This window comes from Aulonocara sp. 'chitande type north' Nkhata Bay, linkage group LG20 (assembly GCF_057382095.1).
Source record: "Aulonocara sp. 'chitande type north' Nkhata Bay isolate Kocher_YH1m ecotype deep benthic linkage group LG20, A_spYH_male_GT1.1, whole genome shotgun sequence".
Lineage (NCBI taxonomy): Eukaryota > Metazoa > Chordata > Actinopteri > Cichliformes > Cichlidae > Aulonocara > Aulonocara sp. 'chitande type north' Nkhata Bay.
The window spans coordinates 4,498,287-4,520,302 of NC_141363.1; the positions used below are offsets into that span (position 1 = coordinate 4,498,287).

Consider the following 22,016-nt stretch of genomic DNA (forward strand, 5'->3'; position numbering starts at 1 on the left):
CTTGGCCCACATTTATTTCAGCAGCAGGCATTTCTTTTCAATGTTGACAGTGCTGTTGATGTGATGCAGTGGTGACTTTTCCAAAAAGCAATGGCAGTCATGGAAACTATACATAAATGAGGGGATTTCAAAAAATGGAAATTCTACCTCAACGTCCACGTAAATTTATGCTTTGATAGTTCAGGCAGAAAAAACTGGTGTGGTCCTTTCTGTGCATCTGTACAGACTGACACTGTTTGAACTTTTGATTTACATTAGCCTTCTTTGAAATGGATTAACCACCCAGCTCACATGTTGCTGGTTCCCTGGCACGCAGTGGACTTGTTCAGCAGAATAATGTTGCATCTTCAAATAACATTCATTGCCAGAATCGTAGCTGCGCTGTACACCAAATGGTCCATGGTTTTTACAAGAGCCAACCAGCTGTTAAACGAAAAGTATTGGTCCAATAACGCACAGCGCGTTAAACCAGGACACCAAGCAGTCAAAAGAATTTGATCTTTGTGAATAAACAGTAATAACCCAATTTTCATTTCAATCACTTTATTTTTATTTTTCAAAAATGCTATTTGTTGAGTATTTCTGTTGCAAAATAAACGTCTCTACGCTTTACGCACCACGCATCAACATCCATGAAAGCGCAGTTTGAGGTGATTAAAAATACAACTATGCATTAAATTCTTTAAAAACTAATTCAGACACACTGAATGAAAAATGCCCACCCCTGTATGTCCAGTGGATTCCATCATGAGGTGATGGCATCGCATACAGATTTTCTTCAGAGAAAAACACGCAGAAAATCTCCTTCGCCGCGTCTCCCGGTTTTGTCGCGCAGGACAGCGACTCCGCACAGACGTTAAGCTTACATCGCCCGGAGCGGTCCCAGTGATCCTATAGCGTCAAAAAAGCAGCTTTTGTGCATCTGACTGTAATCTGAACTCCGTTTTTAATTTAAGCTTGAGCACATGTTTGATTTCTAAAATCGACAGTCATCTCTGTCATGTCATTATTAGTTTGACAATGAATAAATAAATAAGTCGGGAGCACCTCTCTACCACGAACAACATGAATTAAGGAGCATTTTTCTCTGCGCATTCGTTTAATTTAGGAATATCTTCAAATATAAAGATTGTAAATATCTATGAGCAGTGTTGGTCAAGTTACTTGAAAATAGTAATTAGTTGCTAATACTGATTACTTCTCCAATAAAGTAATCCCGTTACTTTACACAATTTCCTTTAATAAAGTGTTCTGATTACTTATTTTCAAAAGTAATTAGTTACTTTATTACTTAGTTGCTTTTAAAAACATAATACACAACCTGAATATGTTATAAAACAATAGACATTTCAGTCCAATTCTCTTTTTTCTGCATATTTCATTATATAAAATTCCATGAAATGAAAATTTCTCTTTTTAAAACTCATTTTATTAGTTTTAATATTTTAACTTTATGCACATTGTATCAAGCAAAAACTAAATTATATCCAACATTCTCTGAATGGAAGAAATTTGTTTAACATTTAAATCTATTTTCTGCATATTCCAGCATATAATTTGTTTTGTTTAAACTCACTTTTTCAAATAGATGCAAGTAAAATAGATGCAAGTAAAACTTCAAGCCAATAGCACAAGTCACCATCAAATGTGGGATGTAAGAAGGTGATGACCTCTCCCTACTGCTGTTCTGCATAGTCCTGAACCCCCTCAGTGAGATCATTGACAAGTCTGGCTATGGAATGGAGCAGTTTTCAGCCACCTCCTGTACATGGATGACATCAAGCTGCATGCAAAGAGTGAACGAGATATCAATTCACTGATCCACACCACCAGGATACAACGATGACATCGGAATGTCGTTCAGACTGGAGAAGTGTAGTCAAGATCCATAGAGGCTGGGGTCTATTACACCAGGCAAGACCCCAGGTGCAGGCTGTGTAAAGATGCCCCTGAGAATATCCAGCACATGGCAGCAAAATGCTAGCAGGCAGGGCATACATGGAACGCCATAACCAAGTGGCTGGCATAGTATACAGAAACATCTGTGCCAAGCATGGCCTGGAAGTCAAAAGCTCAAAATGGGATACGCCCCCTAGGGTGGAGGAGAATGGCCGAGCTAAGATCCTGTGGGACGTCCAGACACAGATGAACAAAATAGTGGTGGCTAACCAACCAGACATAGTGATGGTAGACAAACAGAAGAAGATGGCTGTGGTGACAGATGTAACGATACCGAATGACAGCAACATCAGGAAGAAGGAACATGAGAAGCTGGAGAAGCTTGTGGTGACTTGTGCTATTGACTTGAAGTTGGCCTCTAGTATTTTATGCCACATCCCCATTGAGTTCCTGGTGAAGCTTTTAGGATCTCAGGTGTGGGGGATGCAGTCATATGGACCATCCAGTTCTTGTAATCAATCCAGGCAGTGCACAGGTTGGTCAGTCTGGCCTTGCAGGCGACTGCTCTGTCTACCAGTGGGTGGATTTATGCTCCTCTGTTATTCCTGCCAATCCCTTTCTGTACCCTGCTCACTTAATGAGCCTTGTGCCTGTTTATCTTGGCCGCTATGATGCCTGACAGGAGCTTCCATGTGGTACTAAGGGAGGTTATTGCTAGTAGTTGGATGGGACTGGTCCCTTCTGGAGGTCCTTGAGGATCAGGACTGTCCGGCCTTCGTTTAGCCATTCTGGGTGTCTCTCACTGACTAGCAGCTGGCTCACTTGTACTGCCAGACACTCATAGAGTGGAGTCAGCTTCTTGAGCCAGGTTGCTGTGGTCTGCTCTTAGATCCACTAGCCACTTTTATGTGTTGCGTCCTTCTCCAACATGCTCTTCCAGTATTGCTCAATAGTTTAGTTTGTCTCAGTATAGATCAGTTTTGTTCCGTGTTGCCATTCCCACCTTTGTTCTACAATAAACCACCTTCACACCTTCAGCGAGTGCCTGCGTGTGGATCCTCATTTATCTTTCCCCACACGGTTCACTCTATTCGCCGTGACAGGATCAGGTGGTTAGTCTCAGTAATAGTGTTGATAGGTATCGTCCGTAAAAGGTCAGAGAGATATGAGGGTGCCAAACCGTTGAAAGCCTGCTCAAACTTGACAAAGTAACCAGTGAAGAGATTTCAGTATTGGAATAATGTGCTCATATTTCTCATTTTTGGTTAAAATGTGAGCAGCTGCCTTTTGTACCATCTGTAAACCTCTAAAGCTTTTCTTCGGTAGCTTAGTAAGGAGAGTGTTACATTAATCAATGCGCAAAGTTTTGGGACAAATAATGTAATTTATGTGCTCCAATGACCATCATATCTGTCTTATCTGCATTAAGAAGAAGGAAATTGTCAGATAACCAGTGCCTAATTAATATAGACCATCTTCTAGTTTGGACAAATCAGCACAGTTTCCAATGGTTAATATGAATATAAATATTTACCTTAATTCCCTCATATAAATAATTCTATTTATAATAAAAATATTTTCCTGTAAAACCACAAATTTAAATTAGCACAACTGTGTAATGAAAATTTGCTGAGCTTTACAATTATATATGTATAAAATCAAACTTTGTGGTTTCATTATCTGCTTAAAAGTGGCTGCGTGGAAACAAAGGTTTGTTTCAGTAATACTCAGACTAAAACTCTTCTAAAACTATTAATAAGAATTATTTATTAATTTATATTTATGTTATATAATTATTTATATTTTAATAAATCCACCTGCACATGGATCAATAAAGCAATAAAGATGCATTATCCTTATCATTCTTTCCTTTAATGACAGCTGCATCAATTGATCTTGTTTAGTGAAGGGTACAGTGCAATGTAAGATTTAGATATCAACATTCATATCCGCTTTTAATCTTCCAGGTGTATTACATAAGAAAAATTAAAAAACTAATTAACCGGAGAGCACAGTTAGCAACATGAGTGCGATAACCATAAACCAATGCCACGCTCTCTAATCTGGTGTCCAAAGGGCAGGCAGGATCCAGTGGGCAGTAATAATAAAGTGTGCTGTTATTACTGCTGAAAGTGACAGCGAGCCCAAACACGGCCATGGCGGACACCGAGGAATGGGGAAAGCCTGTGGAGAGGAAAGGGGTGAGTTACAGTCCACGTGTGATCACAACCATGGTCACAATTTTCTTTTCTGACTTTTCAAATAGCGCTCTGATGTTGTCCCCCTCTCCCCAACAAAAAACAGAGGCTAACTGTAGTCCTGGTGCTGGCAACACTCATAGCTGCCTTTGGTTCGTCCTTCCAGTACGGCTATAATGTCTCTGTGGTCAACTCTCCATCGCAGGTAAGCTGATTAAAGAAAGAAAAGCTTGAATGGAACTCGCTGGGAAGATAATTCGTTCCTATCAGTGCTCTCCTGCTCTTTTCAGTTCATGCAGCAGTTTTATAATACAACCTACATGGAGCGTTACCACAGCCCGATGGAGGAGAACGTCCTGACTCTGCTGTGGTCTCTCTCCGTGTCCATGTTCCCTCTCGGAGGCTTCTTCGGCTCTCTGATGGTGGCCCCTCTGGTCAACAAATTTGGGAGGTGAGAATCTGCTTCATTCCACGTGTAGTTTAGCATGCTCTGCATGTTTCTTGCAACTAATGCGTCATCCCTGCTACAGGAAGGGCACCCTCCTCTTCAACAACATCTTCTCCATCGTCCCTGCTATAATGATGGGAGTCAGTGAGATCGCCAAGTCTTACGAGATCATCATTGTGGCCAGGTTTATAGTAGGCATCTGTGCAGGTCAGCTCCCGAATTTAACAACAGCCCAGGTTAAGGATCAGGCGTGATCAGGCGGTTTAGCTTCACCCATGCATGCTTTCCCATCTGCAGGTCTCTCTTCCAATGTGGTGCCCATGTATCTGGGTGAGATCGCTCCCAAAAACCTGAGGGGAGCTCTCGGCATTGTTCCAGAACTTTTCATCACTTTTGGCATCCTCTGCGCCCAAGTGCTGGGCATTAGAAACATACTGGGAAACAGCACAGGTAGTTAAGTTTGTACATGTTTGATCATTTATTCATCAGATGCTGAGACATGGTCTTAAGAATAGGTTTAAAAGCGTATCTGTGTTCCTTGTGTGTGTCCAGGCTGGACCCTCCTGCTTGGCCTTACTGGTATTCCCGCCGCGATTCAGCTCCTGCTGCTCCCCTTCTTCCCTGAGAGCCCCAGGTACATGCTCATCCAGAATGGAGACGAGAAGAAAGCAACGAAAGGTAAGAAAGTGCGATGTTGCACAACTACACATCGAAGATAAACTGAGCATTTATGGCACTGTATGCATTTCCACTCTTAGCACTGCAGCGCCTGCGTGGGTGGGACGACGTGGACAGCGAGCTGTTGGAGATGCGTCAGGAGGACCAGTCCGAGAAGGCCGAAGGTCACCTGAGTGTGTTCTCCCTGCTGTCCCAGCGCTCTCTTCGCTGGCAGCTGATCTCCATAGTCGTCATGATGATGGGCCAGCAGCTGTCGGGTGTCAATGCGGTGAGATGTGCCCATCCAGTTGTCCTCGTCCCTCACACAATAACTCAGGATGCATGACAACATCTATGTTCTTGCTTATTCACAGGCTGTTGTGTTATAACCATAATGCATTTCTCTCTTTTCTCTCAGATCTACTACTATGCCGACAGCATATACGGCTCTGCAGGAGTCAGGGAGAGTGACATCCAGTATGTCACAGTGGGAACGGGAGCAGTGAATGTCTTTATGAGTGTAACTGCTGTAGGTACCCAGCAAAGCTGAGGAGAGGAGCTGTTTGTCTGTCTGCTGTTTGATCATGTGAGATGGAGATAACCACTGTGAACGGGGGTTTTGTCATCCCAGGTGTTCATCGTGGAAGCCTCAGGTCGCCGCCTGCTCCTCCTCTGTGGTTTTGGGATCTGCTGCGGAGCCTGTGTGCTGCTCACTGTCGCACTCAACTTGCAGGTATGGTACAGACCTGTCAGCGCTACTAATGCCTGCAACCTGTCACTCTGCTGCCCTCTAGTGGTTCAGTTATTAGTTCCCCAACCTTGAAAGAATCAGAGGAGATTTGTAAGACCTCTCAGGATCAGAGAGTAATGCCGCATGAGGTTGATTTAATTGCAGCTATAGACAGGCCTTTAAAGACTTCATCTTTATCTGTTTCATTTTAATTTTGTTCCCTCACCTGCACTTTGTCCCCATTGGGTTCCAGCTCTATTGAATAATTAATCAATGAAGAGCACATTATGAAGGTGTTACTCATGGTTTTAACTGCAATAAAAAAAATAGAGGCACTGCTGCTGTTGAGACCATGATTATGGCTTTTCCCCCCACTCATCTTTCATCCATTTAAGTCAAAATGGATGGACTTTTATCAGAATGTGGTGGCGCAAAGGAGGATAACCAGTAAAGATGACTAAAGGGTGTTGACAACGCCACCTGGGGAGGGAGTTACACCCCAGGAGAGATTTCTATAGCCAATGCAAATGCCATACTAGTTACAGAAGTTCGTTATTAGCAAGCAGAGGTGAGGCAGAACATTTTTACAATCAATATTTATTAGGAAAAACTAGTAAAAGCATAGACCTGTAAAATAAGAGAACTTCTTAAGGTAGCAGGGCTGACAATGCAAGACCGATAATTAAACACTTTATTAACAAACAATGATTAAAAAGACAAGGCTCACTGCTACGGTGCTACTCTAGTAAAATAGCATTTTGGTAAAATAACTGAACAAAATAGTGGAGACCGGCAACTTGAGGAGGCAACCTACAGAGAGGAGTGACCAAGGGTGCCATCAATTACTCACACGTGTAGTTTCACTGCAAACCTCACTGTCACTCTCACTGCAATCTAAAGGGTCCAATCTACCTATTTCCCAGTGTGTACACTCTCATGTATCAGGGGGATTCCACCTCACGTGCCTAGCCCCACAACAAGCGGCCGTACCGCCATTAAGGCAAAAAACCCCAAAAAAACATAAAAGATCAAACAAGTCAGTAAAAGAGATGTAAACAAAACAAGAACAAATACACCCTAAGATACAATTCTTTATAAAAGCATGATCAAAATACAAACAATTCAGAGTAAAAAAGACCATAAAACCAGGAGCCAGTCAAGGCCAGTCCATAAAACAACAACAAGCCTACAACAGTGTGGCACGATCCACTTTTTAAAGGGCAATACTAAAATGAGCAGCTTTCCTGAAGAAATAAAACCGCTCTGCAGTGCTTAGCCGCCTAACGCTCTTGGCCACCTTGGACAGGGAAAGAATGCCAAATAGCTCTCTGTTAGTGAAGCCCAGCTCTTTCTTATAACGTCCTCTAATTATTGGCTGGGAAGGGTGTGGATGTTAGCGCTGCATTCGTGGACATCACGTAAGAAACCAACCTACCCAAAATCTACTTCACTACAAAAGCATCACAAAAACATCACCTCAGTGTTGGTCTTGGGTCCCAGTTTGAACCTGCATTGTTGAAAAGGCCTCTACAAACAGGTTTTTGTATTTTTCCTCTTACACATTTGTAAATGACATATAAATGAAATAAAAACTTTCAGCTTTTACTTAAGTGGTTTAACAAAAACTTATCCAATATCTGTTCAAGGCTATGTTTTATACATCGTTCTTCATCTACTGTAACTGCAAAGTTGAGATCAGGCCATCAAAGAATTTCTTCTTCTTCTTTGTGAAACTATTGGGTCCCTTTTGTGGTATGCTTTGGGTTTTTATCCATTTTTACTGTGAAGTGTTGTCTGATCACTTCGGATCTGAGCACAGATCAAGTGTACAGTATAGCCCTGTACACTTTATAGTTTGTCCTGTTTAAATTAAAAAATTAAGCACATATGTTATCAGTTTAATTTGAACAAGAGTAAAGACTGCACCTGATCATGAAACTGCTATTCATTTGTCCAATTTTGCTGAATGTGTTTTCTGAAAATGAGAGATTAAAAACAGCTTTGTCTCCATAGTGTAGTGGTTTAGAGATCAAATCATCCCAGTTCAGTGCCGTGAGGAGACCCAAATCCCTTTGGGACTGTGACAGGAAGGGCTTCTGGTGATTTAAAAAAACAAAAAAGAAAGCTGAACCAAACATCTGGCACATGATAAATGGCAGGAAACTGGATGCAGGTGGATTGGAGGTCAGACAACAATGATTCGTTTTTTTTTCTTTTTCTTTTGTCCCTACCTAGAAGTTGGCAAAGGAGGTCTATGAAGCCAATACAAGGCTGTGGGTGCCGTAGGGGTTCCAGCTTGGTCAACGATGTATTTCAAGGCCTTGCGATCTATGGCCTTGACCTTTGCTTGCTCGATGGATAGATATTGTTGTTTAAGATCATCTTCGATTTGCAGTCGATGAACACAATCCCTGTCCTCTGTCTACATTGAACTCTTTAGTTGATCAGTTGGCGAAGAATGAAAATCTGATTGCAGCAATCCCTCCCAGGTCGAAAACAGGCTTGCTCTTCTTTGCTTTACTGCTCACAATGTTTTTGCAGGCGCAACCGGATGATTTTCATTGTGATCTTACCAGTGGTGGAACAGAGGCTAATTTCACGGTAGTTCTTGCACTCACGGCTGTGGCCTTTACCTTCTCCTCTGTTCTCCAGATCAGTCGAATTAGTCCATGCAGTTGAGAAATGAGGATATCCCCTCCTGTTTTGATTGCCTCTGCAGCGACGTGGTCTAGCCTGGGTGTTTTCCCATTCATATGCTTGACTTCTTCGATTGTTGGTTCGGTGTCCGACAATGGGAAATGGTGGGGGTCGATTTCGGGAGGCACTGTAGTTGGGCCTGGGTCATGGTTGTAGAGGCCATGTTCTTTCCAACAATGAAGGCGTTTGGTTGCTGAGCGCACAAAGGTACCATCTGCTTTCTTGGTGTTGTCGTTGGTGGAATTCAACTTGTCACTTAGACCTCGCAACATGTAGTAGAGTGTGCAGTTTTCATGCCTTGACAATGCTTCTTCAGGTCTCCAACCACTTTCCCAGAATGCGTCCCTCTTCATCATCCTGCGCACTTGTAGATTGAGTAAGCAGCAACTAATAAATATAATAATAAATATAGTAACTAAAAATAATATAGTAAATAATTAAATAATTTGACTTTGATTACTGAATCAAAGTCAACCAGTTTTGTTCTTTTGTGTTCTGCTACCAGGTTGAGAGTTTCATTGGATATCCATAATTAGCTGTGGCGCTGAGTCGAGTAGTGATCAGAGCCAAAGACAACCATGATAGCCATTTAAAGATGTAATCTTTGTATGTTTGATTTAATTTCACCTGCACTTTATCCCCATGTTTTGGCCATTTCTGAAAAGCCACAGTGAGAACTCCTGCAGGACAGCTAAGGAACAGCAGAATCTGACATGATGACAGATTGGCAAAATAATTAAACAAGACGCAACCAGTAAAAAGCCAAAATAACAAACGGTGTCACTGTGCTACAGATTACCAGCCTGTAATCATGTTGTACGTCTAGGATTCCCATCATGGTCTGAGACAGTAAAGTGATATTTTGGCCCCTTTGTTTGCAGGAGCCATGACACCTGACACTAAACACTGACTATTAGAGAGAACCGCCAACGCAGTGCTGCCCTCCTTCAAACCTGCAACCTCACCTGGAGCCAATGTTTTCAGACAGGTGTCATTTTCAGCAGCAGTAAAGGCACAATTTAGAGACACAATGGAGAGTAGGCACATTAATCATCTGCCTTTGATCCTCAAGGCCTCCATGTGGAGCCGTTAATGTTGCTCCTGCTTACAAACATCAGAAGGAATAGTTACTGAGAGCTGCTTGTCTGTGTTTGCAGGAGACTGTGACATGGATGCCCTATGTCAGCATCGCCTCTGTCATCGTCTACGTCATCGGACATGCCATAGGACCGAGTGAGTCTGTCTGAGTAGACCTGTTGGTATTTACACACATACTGATTACAGCAGGGCGCTCCATTAGCTGAAGTGTTGTTTAGATGTAACCAGGCATATAATCAAAGTTTGTACATCAGCACTCAGTTTGTTTGAGACATGAGCATCCTCTCTGACTGTGAAGACTGATGATGTCTGTCTCGAGTGTTTTGGTTGTGGTTAATTGCATTTTTGTTCTGCAGGTCCCATTCCTTATGTGGTGGCCACTGAGATGTTCCGGCAAACAGCCAGGCCTGCGGCGTTCATGGTGGCCGGCTCCGTCCACTGGCTCTCCAACTTCGTCGTTGGTTTAATCTTTCCCTTCCTCGAGGTTAGTCACTCAATTTTTACAGGTTCAGACTTCAGTGGAATTAGTTCCAGATGTTTTATCAAGCATAACCAGCAAGGCAGTTTATGTCCTCGATATATTGTGATCCTTTGTGTCACTTATAATTGGATTACTTTGATATTTTCTTTTCAGTTTGCATAGATTTGCAAGCAAGCTGGCGAGCTGGCAGGTAGGAGGAAAAGAGAAAGAACACAGAGGAGATCTATGGATGTAGTGAAGGAGGACATGCAGAAAGTTGTGTGACACAGGAGGATGCTGGGGATAGGATGAGATGGAGGCCGAGGTTTGATTCAGGTATCAAACTGAGAACAACATTTTAAAAAACCAGTTGGTTCCTCCTGTTTATTATTGATTGCTGTCATGCTAGAGAATGCAGTTTGGACCTATCACTCACCTACCTGATGCACACTTCACCTTAGGTGACATTTAGAACATTTATTGTGCATGCTCAAAAAAGGAGTGATTTTTCTTGGGTGGATGGTTTAGTGTTGCTGGCTGCTGAACTAGTCAGGAACGGTTTCTGTGTGCAAAACTAGCTTGTTGTTTGACTCACAGTAAACAGGGCAGACTGGAGCCAGGGGTGATCAAATCAGCTGATTAAAACAGGCAGGCAGGTGGGAAGCTGGTGGATCTAAGCACAAGAGAACAGTGTTGGTTTCGGTCGTCGAGTGAAGTGGGAAAAACTAGAAAGGGAGTGGCTCACCTACTCCTCGTACACAAACACAGACAGAGAAAACAAAATAAGAGGAGGACAAGAAGAGGCACAACATAGGGAATGAGGAGGAGGAAGATACATGAGGAATGCAAACATGCAGAGAGTGCCAGAAACATTTTTTACTGCATTTACAACGCCTGAAACATAATGTCGGAGCTTGAATATTATAACACCAGAAAACATATTGTAAAATCTTAAATGAGGAGACATTATGTGTAGGAGTTTTCACTGAATGACGTGATCTTAGATATAAACATAAGCTTCATCTCATGTTTACTTCCTCTTACATGTTTAAACCTGAAAGTGTAATCAAGGGAAGAAGATGCTTGTGAAACATCTATAAAGAGCAGTGTTTCACTTTTGACCTCACCTTGTTTGCTCTGTTTGTCTTCCTGACATATTTACATTTCATGTCGAGGACCCAGAAATCACATTTCCTCTCCTTCTCTCCCCAGCGAGGCCTGGGCCCCTACAGCTTCATCATTTTTGCCATCATCTGTCTGGTCACCCTGATCTACATCTGGCTGGTGGTGCCCGAAACAAAGAAGAAGACCTTCCTGGAGGTCTTCCAGATGTTTGCAAAGAGGAACAAAGTGGAGTTAAATCTGGGTGACGGCGATCTGCCGCCAAAAGGCCTCAAAGAGAGCCCACAGGATGCACAGAAGGCCACGCCCTTCTGAAGAAAGAAGGAGAACATTGATAGAAGAGGAAGTATTCGCTGCGGGTGTGGAGCGAGGGAGTGTGTGTGTGGTAGAAGACTTGACAGTGTTTTCATTTTAGATGCCTCTGTGTGCCTTTTCTTTGTATTTGCGCCTGCAGATGTTGGTAGATTTCCATGCAGGCTAAGGTTTGCTGTGAGTTGGTGTATGCACTAGATGCAGCGTTAAGGACGTGTGAAGGAGTCAGTGAGCAGACAGCAGGTCTCTTGTAAGCTTTTATTGATGACATATGAATGCAGTACATGGCTCAAGCTGTGACGTCTTTTTAATATTGGCCTGTAGGCGCCTTGAAAAGCATTTTGTCCTTTGTAAAACATACCATGAACCCTTCACCAACAATTCAATCAAATCCCCAACATCAACAGATGATATTCTGCCTTGTTGCAGCATGTTGAAGCTCATACAAACAGAAGCATCAGGAACATCTGTACTGACTGTCCAGCTGCACCCCTCCGTACATGCTCAGTTTGGTGTTTCCCCAGCTGAAGACATTTCCCACCACCATGCTGTTATTCATGCATTGCATTTGGTCTCGGATATCTGCTGTGGTCAGCACATAGTCCCACACGTTGACATCAGTCATCTTCCCCACAAAGCCATCAGCATTGAAGATTCCCAGTAAGCCATCCTGGTCTTTGCCCAGAAGGAACACACCGCCAGATCTGATTGTATAATCCCTTCTGAGGTACCGCTGCTCCCCCACCATGCCGTTAATCCAGAGCTCCGCACCGCCGGTGTGCGACGACCAGGTAATGCAGTAGTTCACCCAGTCCTTGGGCTTGAAGTTGTGCGGCAAGTTGACAAACTCGTTGCCAATCCAGAGGCCGACTTCTCTCGCATCCCTGCCCTCTTCGAGGGAGATCATCAGCTCGTTGTCATTGCCGTTGCTGGAGTAGGAGATGACGGTGTGGACTCCTTCGACCTGAGGCAGGACGTGCATGCAGACGGTGAAGGCGTCCAGGTCCATGGGGTGGCTGAGGCTGGCCAAAGCATAACTGCCAGAATCTTTCTCCCGAAAGTTGAGCACCAAAGGAAACAAAGAGACAGTTTCTGAGGACAGAAAACAAGAATCAGGCTGGAGAAGCGCCATCTTACTTTAACTGCAGATCAATATCAAATTTTAAAACCACCCACCATGTCTGGTAGGCCTTGAGCTGTGAAATCCACCTAAAGGGAAGAAATGAGAAAGTAGCAAACACTGCAGAGTAAATACAGCCATCTCTTACATATAGCTATGTTTGGCAGTTTTTAAGATGAGCAAGCACCTGAATGAATGTTCTTTCCAATGGATGTTATCAGACCCTCGATCTTGTGGAGCCTGGATTCCATTTCATCTTGCCGACAAAATGCTGAAAAAACAAACAGTCAAAGGAAGCACTGAGAAATAGACTCAAGCTTGCACATCTCCTTCCACCCAACACCAGTTCTAAGGATAAAAATAATAACATCATTGTGCAATCGTGTGGTAACGATAAGCTACACACTTCCTTTCCCGAGGCGCGGCAAGAAAGAAGACTCCACAATACGCCCATTGAGAGGCTGAGCAATGCGGTAATCATTCCAGAGGGTCTTGTTGTCCATGTCCATCAGTGTGCTCTCCAGTTTCCTGATCTGAACGCCGCAGAAGAGCAGATAAGTTTGTGGCACAGCAGCAAAATAGATTTAAAAGAAACCAATTCCCTTCAACAGTTTTCCACTTAGGACTTAGGCTTATGACTTTATTTTAAAAAAACATCAGTTCTTGAAAAAAATAGTTTTGGAGCAGAGGGCTCTCTGGGCGGCCTTACCTGGTTGTGTGAAAGAGTAATGGGCGTATCAAACACAGTCCAGAGGATGCTCTCGTAGCAGGGCGGAGTGGTGAGGGAGCCCTGGTATCTGAAGAAGTGGTTCAGGTTCTCGGGGAGCATTGAGCGGACATCAAGGTTGGATATGTTCATGGACTGACCTGTGAGGGTTACACAAACACCACGTTAAACTAAACCAGTGAGTTATGGCTCAGCTAGAGGTCACATTTGGATTCTGACCCCAAGTAGAGCAATGTGGGTTTTTTCTTTTGTTTGTTTGTTTTATTGAGTAACTCACCAGCATACTTGATTTTCTTCAAGTTTGCAATAAAATCACTATAGTAGGTGTTCTCAAAATGGCCATCCTGGAAAGAAAATAAAACAAAGCTGTGTTAAAGTTTATGATTAAATTTTCATTGAAAAGAAATAATTCTGACTTGACCCCACTAATGCAGGCTTTAGAGGATTATTACAGTTTTTTAGAACCTTTGTGTTGCTTTAACATTCATCATAAAATTGTATTTAACATGCTTAAAAGGCATTAATACAACCAAAAATACAGATTTATTAACTTGTTTTATAAAGAGCTAGAAACCAAAAAAAAGTTGATTTCTTTAAAAAAAAAAAAAATACAACAACCGACATTTGATGAGTCACTTGTGACTGTTGCACACATCTGGCAGTTTTGGTCATGTTTTTATAGATAAGTTATAATTTTTAGTCATTCTGACTGTTTCATGTTCCTTCTTTGATAGATGTCAGATATTAACTTATGAGTAAAGTGCTGTAGAAGTGAAAATAAAGTCCCAGTTGCATTTAAACTCTCACTTGGATGCATCTAAATTATTTGACTCCAAACTGCTGCTACCACAGTAGATGCCAGCTGTGGTGTTGCTGTGGCGATGACCTCTCAAAGGAAAGGAAAGGAAGCGTCTCATAGCTGAAGGTTACAGGCTGTCTGAGATCCAGAGCAGCCCGGTGGAAACAAGCGCTCATTCACTGTGCTGCCGTGTAGCTGAAGACTCAATAAAGCCTATAACCCGGCAGGATGAGCAGAACAAAGTATCGCAGACTTCAAAGACTGTCAGACTGTTTGCCAAATTTATGTTTTTTCACTGCAAAGTATGTTATTTTTCACTTTCTAAACTTCTCACAGTGTCAGTTGTGGTCTTCTGTCTAACAGAACACTTGTACTCTGTGCAGTTGTGTACGAGCCTAGTGGTTAGAGAGAGAAGAGAGGAAGGGGTATTTGTGGCTCACGTACTTCATAGAAAAAGGCGAGGACAGCAAGCCCGTCTGGCTTATCTCTGGCCTCAGTAAAGCTCTTGTACTTGTCAGAGTTGTAATGGACCACATGCAGCTGGAAGAGAAGGTTAAGAGTCAGGAGAGGTTAAGTGCCAAATATGCTAAGTGACCTGCGATTTGGATGGAAACATCAGGAGATAGAAATGCATTTACTAACTTTAAATTCAGTTTTAATCTAAGAACAAATCGATTGTTCAGCTGTTTGATGAAATGAAAGAAAGTCTTAAAACTGTTCAACATGAAGCTGCTTGTGCGCAGCTCAGAAATGGTTTCACAAACGAGTGCTGATTACTAGATGCAGGTCATTCTGGTTTCCATTCTGATGAAACCCAACATCACTTTAAACTTCTGCACCTACATTTATAATATATCTCAATTGTTGGTTGAGCATGAGGAGGACATTAAAACCTGGCTTTACTGCAGTGGCCAGCCTTTGTGTTTTGTAAGCCTACCTCTGCCATGTAGCGGATCCCGTCTATGGTGTGCTCTGCTCCGCTGGCCTCCAGGTCCCAGCCACCCCAGTGCAGGTGCATCTGGACGGCTGTGTACTTTCCCGGGAGTCCCTCAGTGATCTTCATACTGGGAGGTAGGTCGATTTGAACTGATGGTGACACCAATATATCATCACAAATCATGAATACTTTACATAGCTGCCGCTGTATGTCTGATTTCCGGAAAGCCTTAGCCTACATTTATTTCAGCAGCAGGCTGGTCAGTGTTATCAGTGCTGTTGATGCGATGTGATGCAGTGATGACTTTTCCAAAAACTATTGCAGTCTCGGAAAATATAGATAAAAGAGAGGATTTCTAAAAATGCAAATTCTACCTCAACATCAACGTAAATATTGGCTTTATAGTTCCGGAACTATTGCAGAAAAAAACTGTGGTTTGGTGGTCTCTGTGCAAGTTAATAGTGAACTTAGTAAACTTGGTAATTTTTGGTTTTTTGTAGGCTACTATTATTATTTTTGCCGACTTTTCTTACCGGAGTGCCCGTTGTTGGACATGAGAAAAGTCCCTTTCTGCGCGTCATATCCGCTGAATTCCAATTGTAACAAGTCAGGGTTGTGCCTAACGTTGCGCCGCTGGATGTCAATCGGGGACTGCTTCTTACCGCCGCACGCAGGGTACTGGGTTGCCCAGTGCATTTGATCCAAAGCGCCCTCTGTATGGAAAAACAGACAGCTGATTATCCGCTTAAATGCCAAAAGGTTCCTAGAGTGAGATACATGCACGAACAGACTGACACTGTTTGAACTGTCGATTTACATTAGCCTTCTTTGAAATGGATTAACCACCTAGCTCACATGTTACTGGTTCCCTGGCACGCCGGGGGCTTGTTCAAGAGAATAATGTTGCGTCTTCAAATAACATTCATCCCCAGAATCTTAGCAGCAGCTGCGCTGTACACCAAATGGTCCCTTCATGGTTTTTACAAGAGTGAACCAGCTGTTAACCGAAAAGTATTTGTCCAATAAGTCACCCGGGACACCAAGCAGTCAAAGGAATTTGATCTTTGTGAATAAACAGTAATAACCCAATTTTCATTTCAATCACTTTATTTTTTTACAATGCTATTTGTTAATTCATTGTGTTGCACAATATTTACGCACGCTTTACGCACCACTCCTCAACTCCAGTGAAAGCACAGTTCTAGGGGATTTAAAAAAAAAATAGTGCCGTAAATTATATTAAAACTAATTACAGACACGCTGAAAGAAAAATGCCCACCTTTGTATGTCCAGTGGATTCCATGATGAGGGATGGCATCGCCGACCACATAGGCGAAAAGCGCGGAGAAAAACACGCAGAAAAGCTCCATCGTTGCGTCTCCTGGCTGTGTCGCGCAGACAGTGACTCCTCACAGAGGTTTACTCTCAAGATTGAAACAGCAAGTGAAAGGGGGGCGGGGGGTGAAACTACTGCTGAAAACGCCCAGAGCGCTTCCCAGCAGTCCCACAGTGTCAAGAGAGCAGCTTTTGGCTGTCAGCTGAACTCCCTTTTTAATTTAAGTTTGAGCTCATATTTGATTTCTAAAATCCACTGTCCTCTAGGTCATGTCATTATCAGTGGTTTATGGTTTTTGGCAATGATTAAATGATTAAATCAGTCAATCAATCAGGAGCACCTCTCTATCAAGAAACAAGATCCATTTAGGAGTATTTTCTCTGCGCATTCATTTAACTTGGAAAAATCTCCAAATACAGAGAACGGTCTAAGGCATGGCGACGTCTTTTTAGTCGCATCACACTTACTCGTTTTTGTCACAGCGAGTTCTGATTACTCATATTTCTTGTTATTGCCTCAAGAAAAAAAATGCTGACGTAGGGTTTTAACAGAACTGTATTAGTGGGAAACGAATGCCACAAACACAATCATACAAGTCCAACTGAAGAAGAAAAAACAGCAACACCATATGGTGGAACTGTGGGAGCCAGTGGCAGGTAGGTGTTAAAAACAAAAAACAAAATACAACTTGTATCACCTGCTAGTGCATGCTGGTCGCAACTTGCCCAACGCCTCAGCTTTAAACGCCTGAGCAGTCAAAGTGTGTGAAAGGGGTGTGTGAGTGTGTCAGAGTTCGCCTCGGAGGAGCAAATGTCCTTACCAGGATAAAATACTAATAATAAAACGCTTAGTTTGTCTTTAGGGGGGTGCAGAAATGGCCAGTGAGAAATTTTAAAAGGTTAGTTCTGCGTTTCTTTCCTTATATTTTTTCTTCCTCGCCCCAATGCAGCACAAACACACCCTCGGTTTTCAGGTGTTTACAAGTGGTCAGCCCTGGTCACGTTGCACAATGTAGATTTTTTTAAGTAAATATTTAAGTGTTTCTTTTTATTTCATTGAGTATTAAAATGTACAGCACGTTATTGCTAATAAAGTCTTTTGCATCTGTCATTATGACTTGCAACCTCATGACAGCGATGATAGCAGCAACTAATGATCTGAAAAAAGGCGCTGGCCTAAACTCAAAAAGTGTAAAGGACTGTCTCCTTTCATCCTGCTCAGTGTTGCCAAATGATGCTGAAAAACAGGAGTCCATAAACTCATCACTTTTAGGCTGAACTATTGCAGTTCCCCTTTTATCAGGTTGTCAGTAGCTTCCTGAAAAGCTTCTTTCTGATTGAAAATGCTGCAGTAAAAGTTCTAGCAAGAGAGGCAATATTTCTCCCATATTAGCTCCTCTAATATTCACAATCTATAATTATTCACCTTGCATAAAACAGTCCTGAGTGATCAGACCCTGTCATGTTGTAATGACACCACAGTACCATATTGTCCCAGTAAAGATTGTAGGTTTGTTGGTGGTGCCCTCAGTTTCTAAAAGCAGAACTGGAGGTAGAGGCTTCAGATATCAGGGTCTTCTTCTGTGAAACCACTCTCCTTATGATTAGCCTTCAATCTTTGTATTTTCTCAAAGCTTATAGTTAGGACTGGATCCAGTGACCTTGAACCAAGGTCAGGCTGATGACCCCTCACTGTGCACCGAGCACCGAGCTCCTTTCTACTCGCCCCACTTTCACTGCCATTGTATTTCCTAAACTTTGTGCATTGCCTTTTGACTTCCCTGCATTCCCTTGTACCTTTCTGCAGATATGTCTGAGTTCTTTCTTCACTTTTAACCCTCACTTTGGCCAGTTGAGATTGATGGGAAACCTTCTCCGAGTTCGGCTTTGAAGGAGACGTCTTCCTGTTGGAAGGTACTTCCTCTTCTCAGTGCTTCCTTTGACTGTTTGTTTTTTCAGCATTTTGTCGGCAAGATGAAATGGAATCCATTGTGTTATCTTTAGACAGAGCCGGAGCAGCTGTTTATCCTTGTTTTCAGTCTTTGTTCTAAGCTAATGCTGCCATTGATCTTCTTAAACAGTCAGGATTTGACCTGTCGAACAAGGTTAAGATCAAAGTATAAGGTGACGTAAGTTAAGAACTGAGAAGTAAAACTGATGAAAAAGAGACCTCAGAATGACACAGATCTCTGCACTGGTAAATCTGTGTGTGTGTACGTGTGTGCCAAGACCTGATTAAATTACAAAGTGATCAAAGGACTCACCTTGATTTAAGACTTTCATTGTTCCAGGCATATCCTTCCTCTCTGGACTGCAGTCCGCAACCTCTTTACGGCCTGCACTTGATTAATACCAGTTGTTTCCAGTGTTTGACTACCAACACCCAAAGGCTGATAAAAGATAGTTGAGGAAACGGAATTGACCTTTACGGGTGAAGTAGCTGGGGAGGTTTCTACTCAGACAAACACTGAGATCATTAAAAAAAACCACAGATACGAAGCCCCTCAGGTCTTTACTTAAACACGCCAAGGCTCAGAAATGAAGCAAAGCTGTCCTCTGCCACAGTAAATCACTAGGTTTATCATTGCCTTGAGGTAAATAATAGTTGTTACGGTACTGGAGTCTAATGATGTAATGATGTCCAGAGCAAGCTGGTCATTTAAAGCTTACATGTGGAGAGGGTGACATGAAGGATTCGGCTGTAAACAATCTGTACATGGAGGGAGTGAAGAAGTAAAAAGCTTCAAAGTCACATTTATTCTGGGTATAATTATTTAAATATGGGATAAAACTGCAGGCATCTTTGTGCACTTGACATTTCAGATACGCATATTCCTTCCTGTTTTCAAACTCTCCTGACAAGCCCGCCGTTAGGTTACAAACCTGAGGACCTGCTGGTTAGTTGTAACCACTAACTTTGACTTTACTGTGTATACAGTCACGTGAAAAAGGTTTTACTGTACATATCAATACTTTTTTTTTTAAATCATCTTGTCCTTACAGATGACTTAAGGTCCTAAAGCTGTTTATATGAACAACAACATATGATCTATTCCACCTTTACATTATTTATTTTAAAAAAATGAAACCATAATGCAGAAGCAGTGTTAAAAACGATTCAGTAGCTTGCAGAAACACTTTAGCAGCAATACATTTTCTGTGTGACTTTATCAGCCTCTCACATTGTTGTGGAGGAAATTTGTTCTCTCATCTTCACAGCGTTCATTCAGTTCATCAAAGTTAGCAGACATTCGTTTATGCACAGTTCTCTTAAGGTCCCACCACAGCATCTCAATCGGGTTGAGGTCTGGACTTTGACTATGTCATTGCAGCAATCTGATTCTTTCAGTCATTCTGTTGTCACTTTGCTGCTGTGCTTGGGATCATTGTCCTGTTGTATGACCCAATTTCAGCCGAGCTGTAGCTCTCAGATAGACAGTTTCACATTTCTTGAAAAATTATAGTTATAGATATACACGGGAGTTTAATGTCACCTCCGTGACAGCTGCTGTAAGGGGGGTTGTGATAATCTGTGTTTGCTTTTCTCCAAATCTGGTGCTGTGCACTGTGGCCAAACATCTTTCACCTCAGCCTCGTCTCTCCACAGGACATTGTTCCACAAGCCCTGTGGTTTGTTGAGATTTGCCAATTTTGCCAACCTAAGCCATGCTGTCATGCTCTTTTAGAGAGAAGAGGCTTCCTCCTGAGAACTCTTCCAAACAAGCCATACTTGTCTTTTTCCAAAAGTCATGAACTTTAACATTTAAAATGCTAACAGAAGCCTGTAAAGTCTGAAATGTAGCTCTTTATGTGTTTTTGCTGGTTCGTCTGACCACGGTCTAACCTTGGGGTGAATTCATGAGGACTTCCTCTGTTTTGAATGTTTTCCACTTATGAATAAACATTCTGGCTGTTGAATGATGCCCCTATAACCCTTCCCAGACTAATGGGAAGCAAAAAAGTCACTATTGTTGTCTTTGTTGGTATTGTGTTAACCAACACCTGAATGCTTCAGACCTGCAAACTTCCAACACTTCTGATTTCACAGAGATGCTCACAATGGCTGCACCTGGCTGCTACTTACCCTCTAAATTCCTGTGGAACCAGGAAAGGTGTCTCATATAAGCTGAGGCAGTGTGTCTACTAATCAAAAGATCAGTGCATCAGTCCTTGGTTCCTCCCTGGTTCCTCCTGTCCATGTGTTGAAGCATCTTCAGACATGCTACTGAACTTAAGTTTGCACCCAGTGCATCCATCTGCATGTGAATGTTAGATAAAAATGCTTAGGTATATACAAAAGCACTGTATGAATGCGTGTGTGATTAGGTGAATTAGATTTGTAGTAGAAGCTGCTTTGAATGCTCAAACTGAGTAGAAGGGTATTATGTAAATACTGGTCCATTTACCGTTTAGTTATTCCCATGGCTATTTTTCATTTTACACTAGGTTTTGTTAAATCAATAATGACACAGTGTAACACATCATGAAGATTTTATTTAACTCATTTTAGAACCTGGTAAGGACCAGACTGTATTTTCATTATGTCCTGATATATTAAAAGAGGGTGTACTTTCTTTTTTACATGCATCAGGACTACCTAATGCTCTCTAATGCTGTTGAAACAGCTGTTTGACGGTTCAGCAGTGAGCAAGGCCACATGCTACCCTTTGTGTATGATATAGGAGTATGTTAATGTTAATTTTTATCTTTTATTTCTTGTGACTTCTTCTTTTTTGCATCTTTACTTTGTCTCTCTATTTGTGGCTTCAGCTCACACATACATTGTTGTAAAATATGTGTGCAGAGAATGGTCTGTGTCTTGTTCTGCCGTTAAAATTTTAACCGCGTTTTCAGATTGCATAATCATCTTAAAGAAGTCAGGTGTTTGACAAGAAAATGCCCCGCATGCCATACTGCTTCACGTGTAACAAGGTAGCGCAGGTGAAGACGTGCAAAATATTTGATTTGAGTTGTGCAAATTAATAAATGACCACCGTTTTCATTCTCTTGAAGAATGGTAATAAAATGAGGATTCCTTTTAGACACTGGCCTATCAGATAAAAAACAACAAAACAGAAATGCAAACTCAGATAAGAGGGGAAGTTAAGTTACTTGAAACCACACAGTTGAATGAGTATGAGATAGTTATGTGAAAATATATTTGCTAATGGGGCAGCTGTGCAAATGGAAATAACATGGTAGAAAGAATCAACAGGCCTTTGCACAAGGAAATAGCACGGTATAGGAAGAACGAAGGCGTCAAGTCTTTATTTAACATTTTCAGCCAGGCTCCACTGAGCATGAAGGCTCTTCCCCAGTAAAACCCTGCTCACACAGATCCACTCGCTCATACCTGGAAGCTGCCCAGTACAAACACAGTCTGAGTCAGCTCCACTTGAGCAAATTCATTTAGGTCAGCTCAGCAGTGGCAAAACTGAAGATGCCTTCCTCTAACCCTGAGATGTCAAACTCGGACC

The 22,016-nt window shown here is 42.2% G+C and overlaps 2 protein-coding genes across 2 annotated transcripts; one reads left to right on the forward strand and one right to left on the reverse strand.

Moving 5' to 3' along the window:
• Nucleotides 1–4,034: 4,034 nt before the first annotated feature.
• Nucleotides 4,035–14,251, forward strand: LOC147304939 (solute carrier family 2, facilitated glucose transporter member 5-like). The gene is made up of 12 exons (XM_086277398.1): nucleotides 4,035–4,100; nucleotides 4,204–4,302; nucleotides 4,388–4,548; nucleotides 4,628–4,752; nucleotides 4,843–4,995; nucleotides 5,098–5,223; nucleotides 5,304–5,491; nucleotides 5,621–5,731; nucleotides 5,834–5,935; nucleotides 9,787–9,862; nucleotides 10,084–10,211; nucleotides 11,400–14,251. Exons 1-12 carry the CDS (start codon nucleotides 4,056–4,058, stop codon nucleotides 11,622–11,624), a joined length of 1,539 nt encoding a protein of 512 aa, XP_086133524.1. The 5' UTR covers nucleotides 4,035–4,055; the 3' UTR covers nucleotides 11,625–14,251.
• ca6 (carbonic anhydrase VI) lies at nucleotides 11,866–16,630 on the reverse strand. Its single transcript, XM_086277397.1, has 10 exons — nucleotides 16,484–16,630; nucleotides 15,738–15,917; nucleotides 15,205–15,353; nucleotides 14,712–14,807; nucleotides 13,746–13,812; nucleotides 13,451–13,608; nucleotides 13,148–13,274; nucleotides 12,929–13,012; nucleotides 12,798–12,830; nucleotides 11,866–12,713 (listed from the first exon to the last, which is right to left on the reverse strand). The coding sequence occupies exons 1-10, from the start codon at nucleotides 16,572–16,574 to the stop codon at nucleotides 12,079–12,081; spliced, it is 1,620 nt and encodes a 539-aa protein (XP_086133523.1). The 5' UTR covers nucleotides 16,575–16,630; the 3' UTR covers nucleotides 11,866–12,078.
• Nucleotides 16,631–22,016: the final 5,386 nt, after the last annotated feature.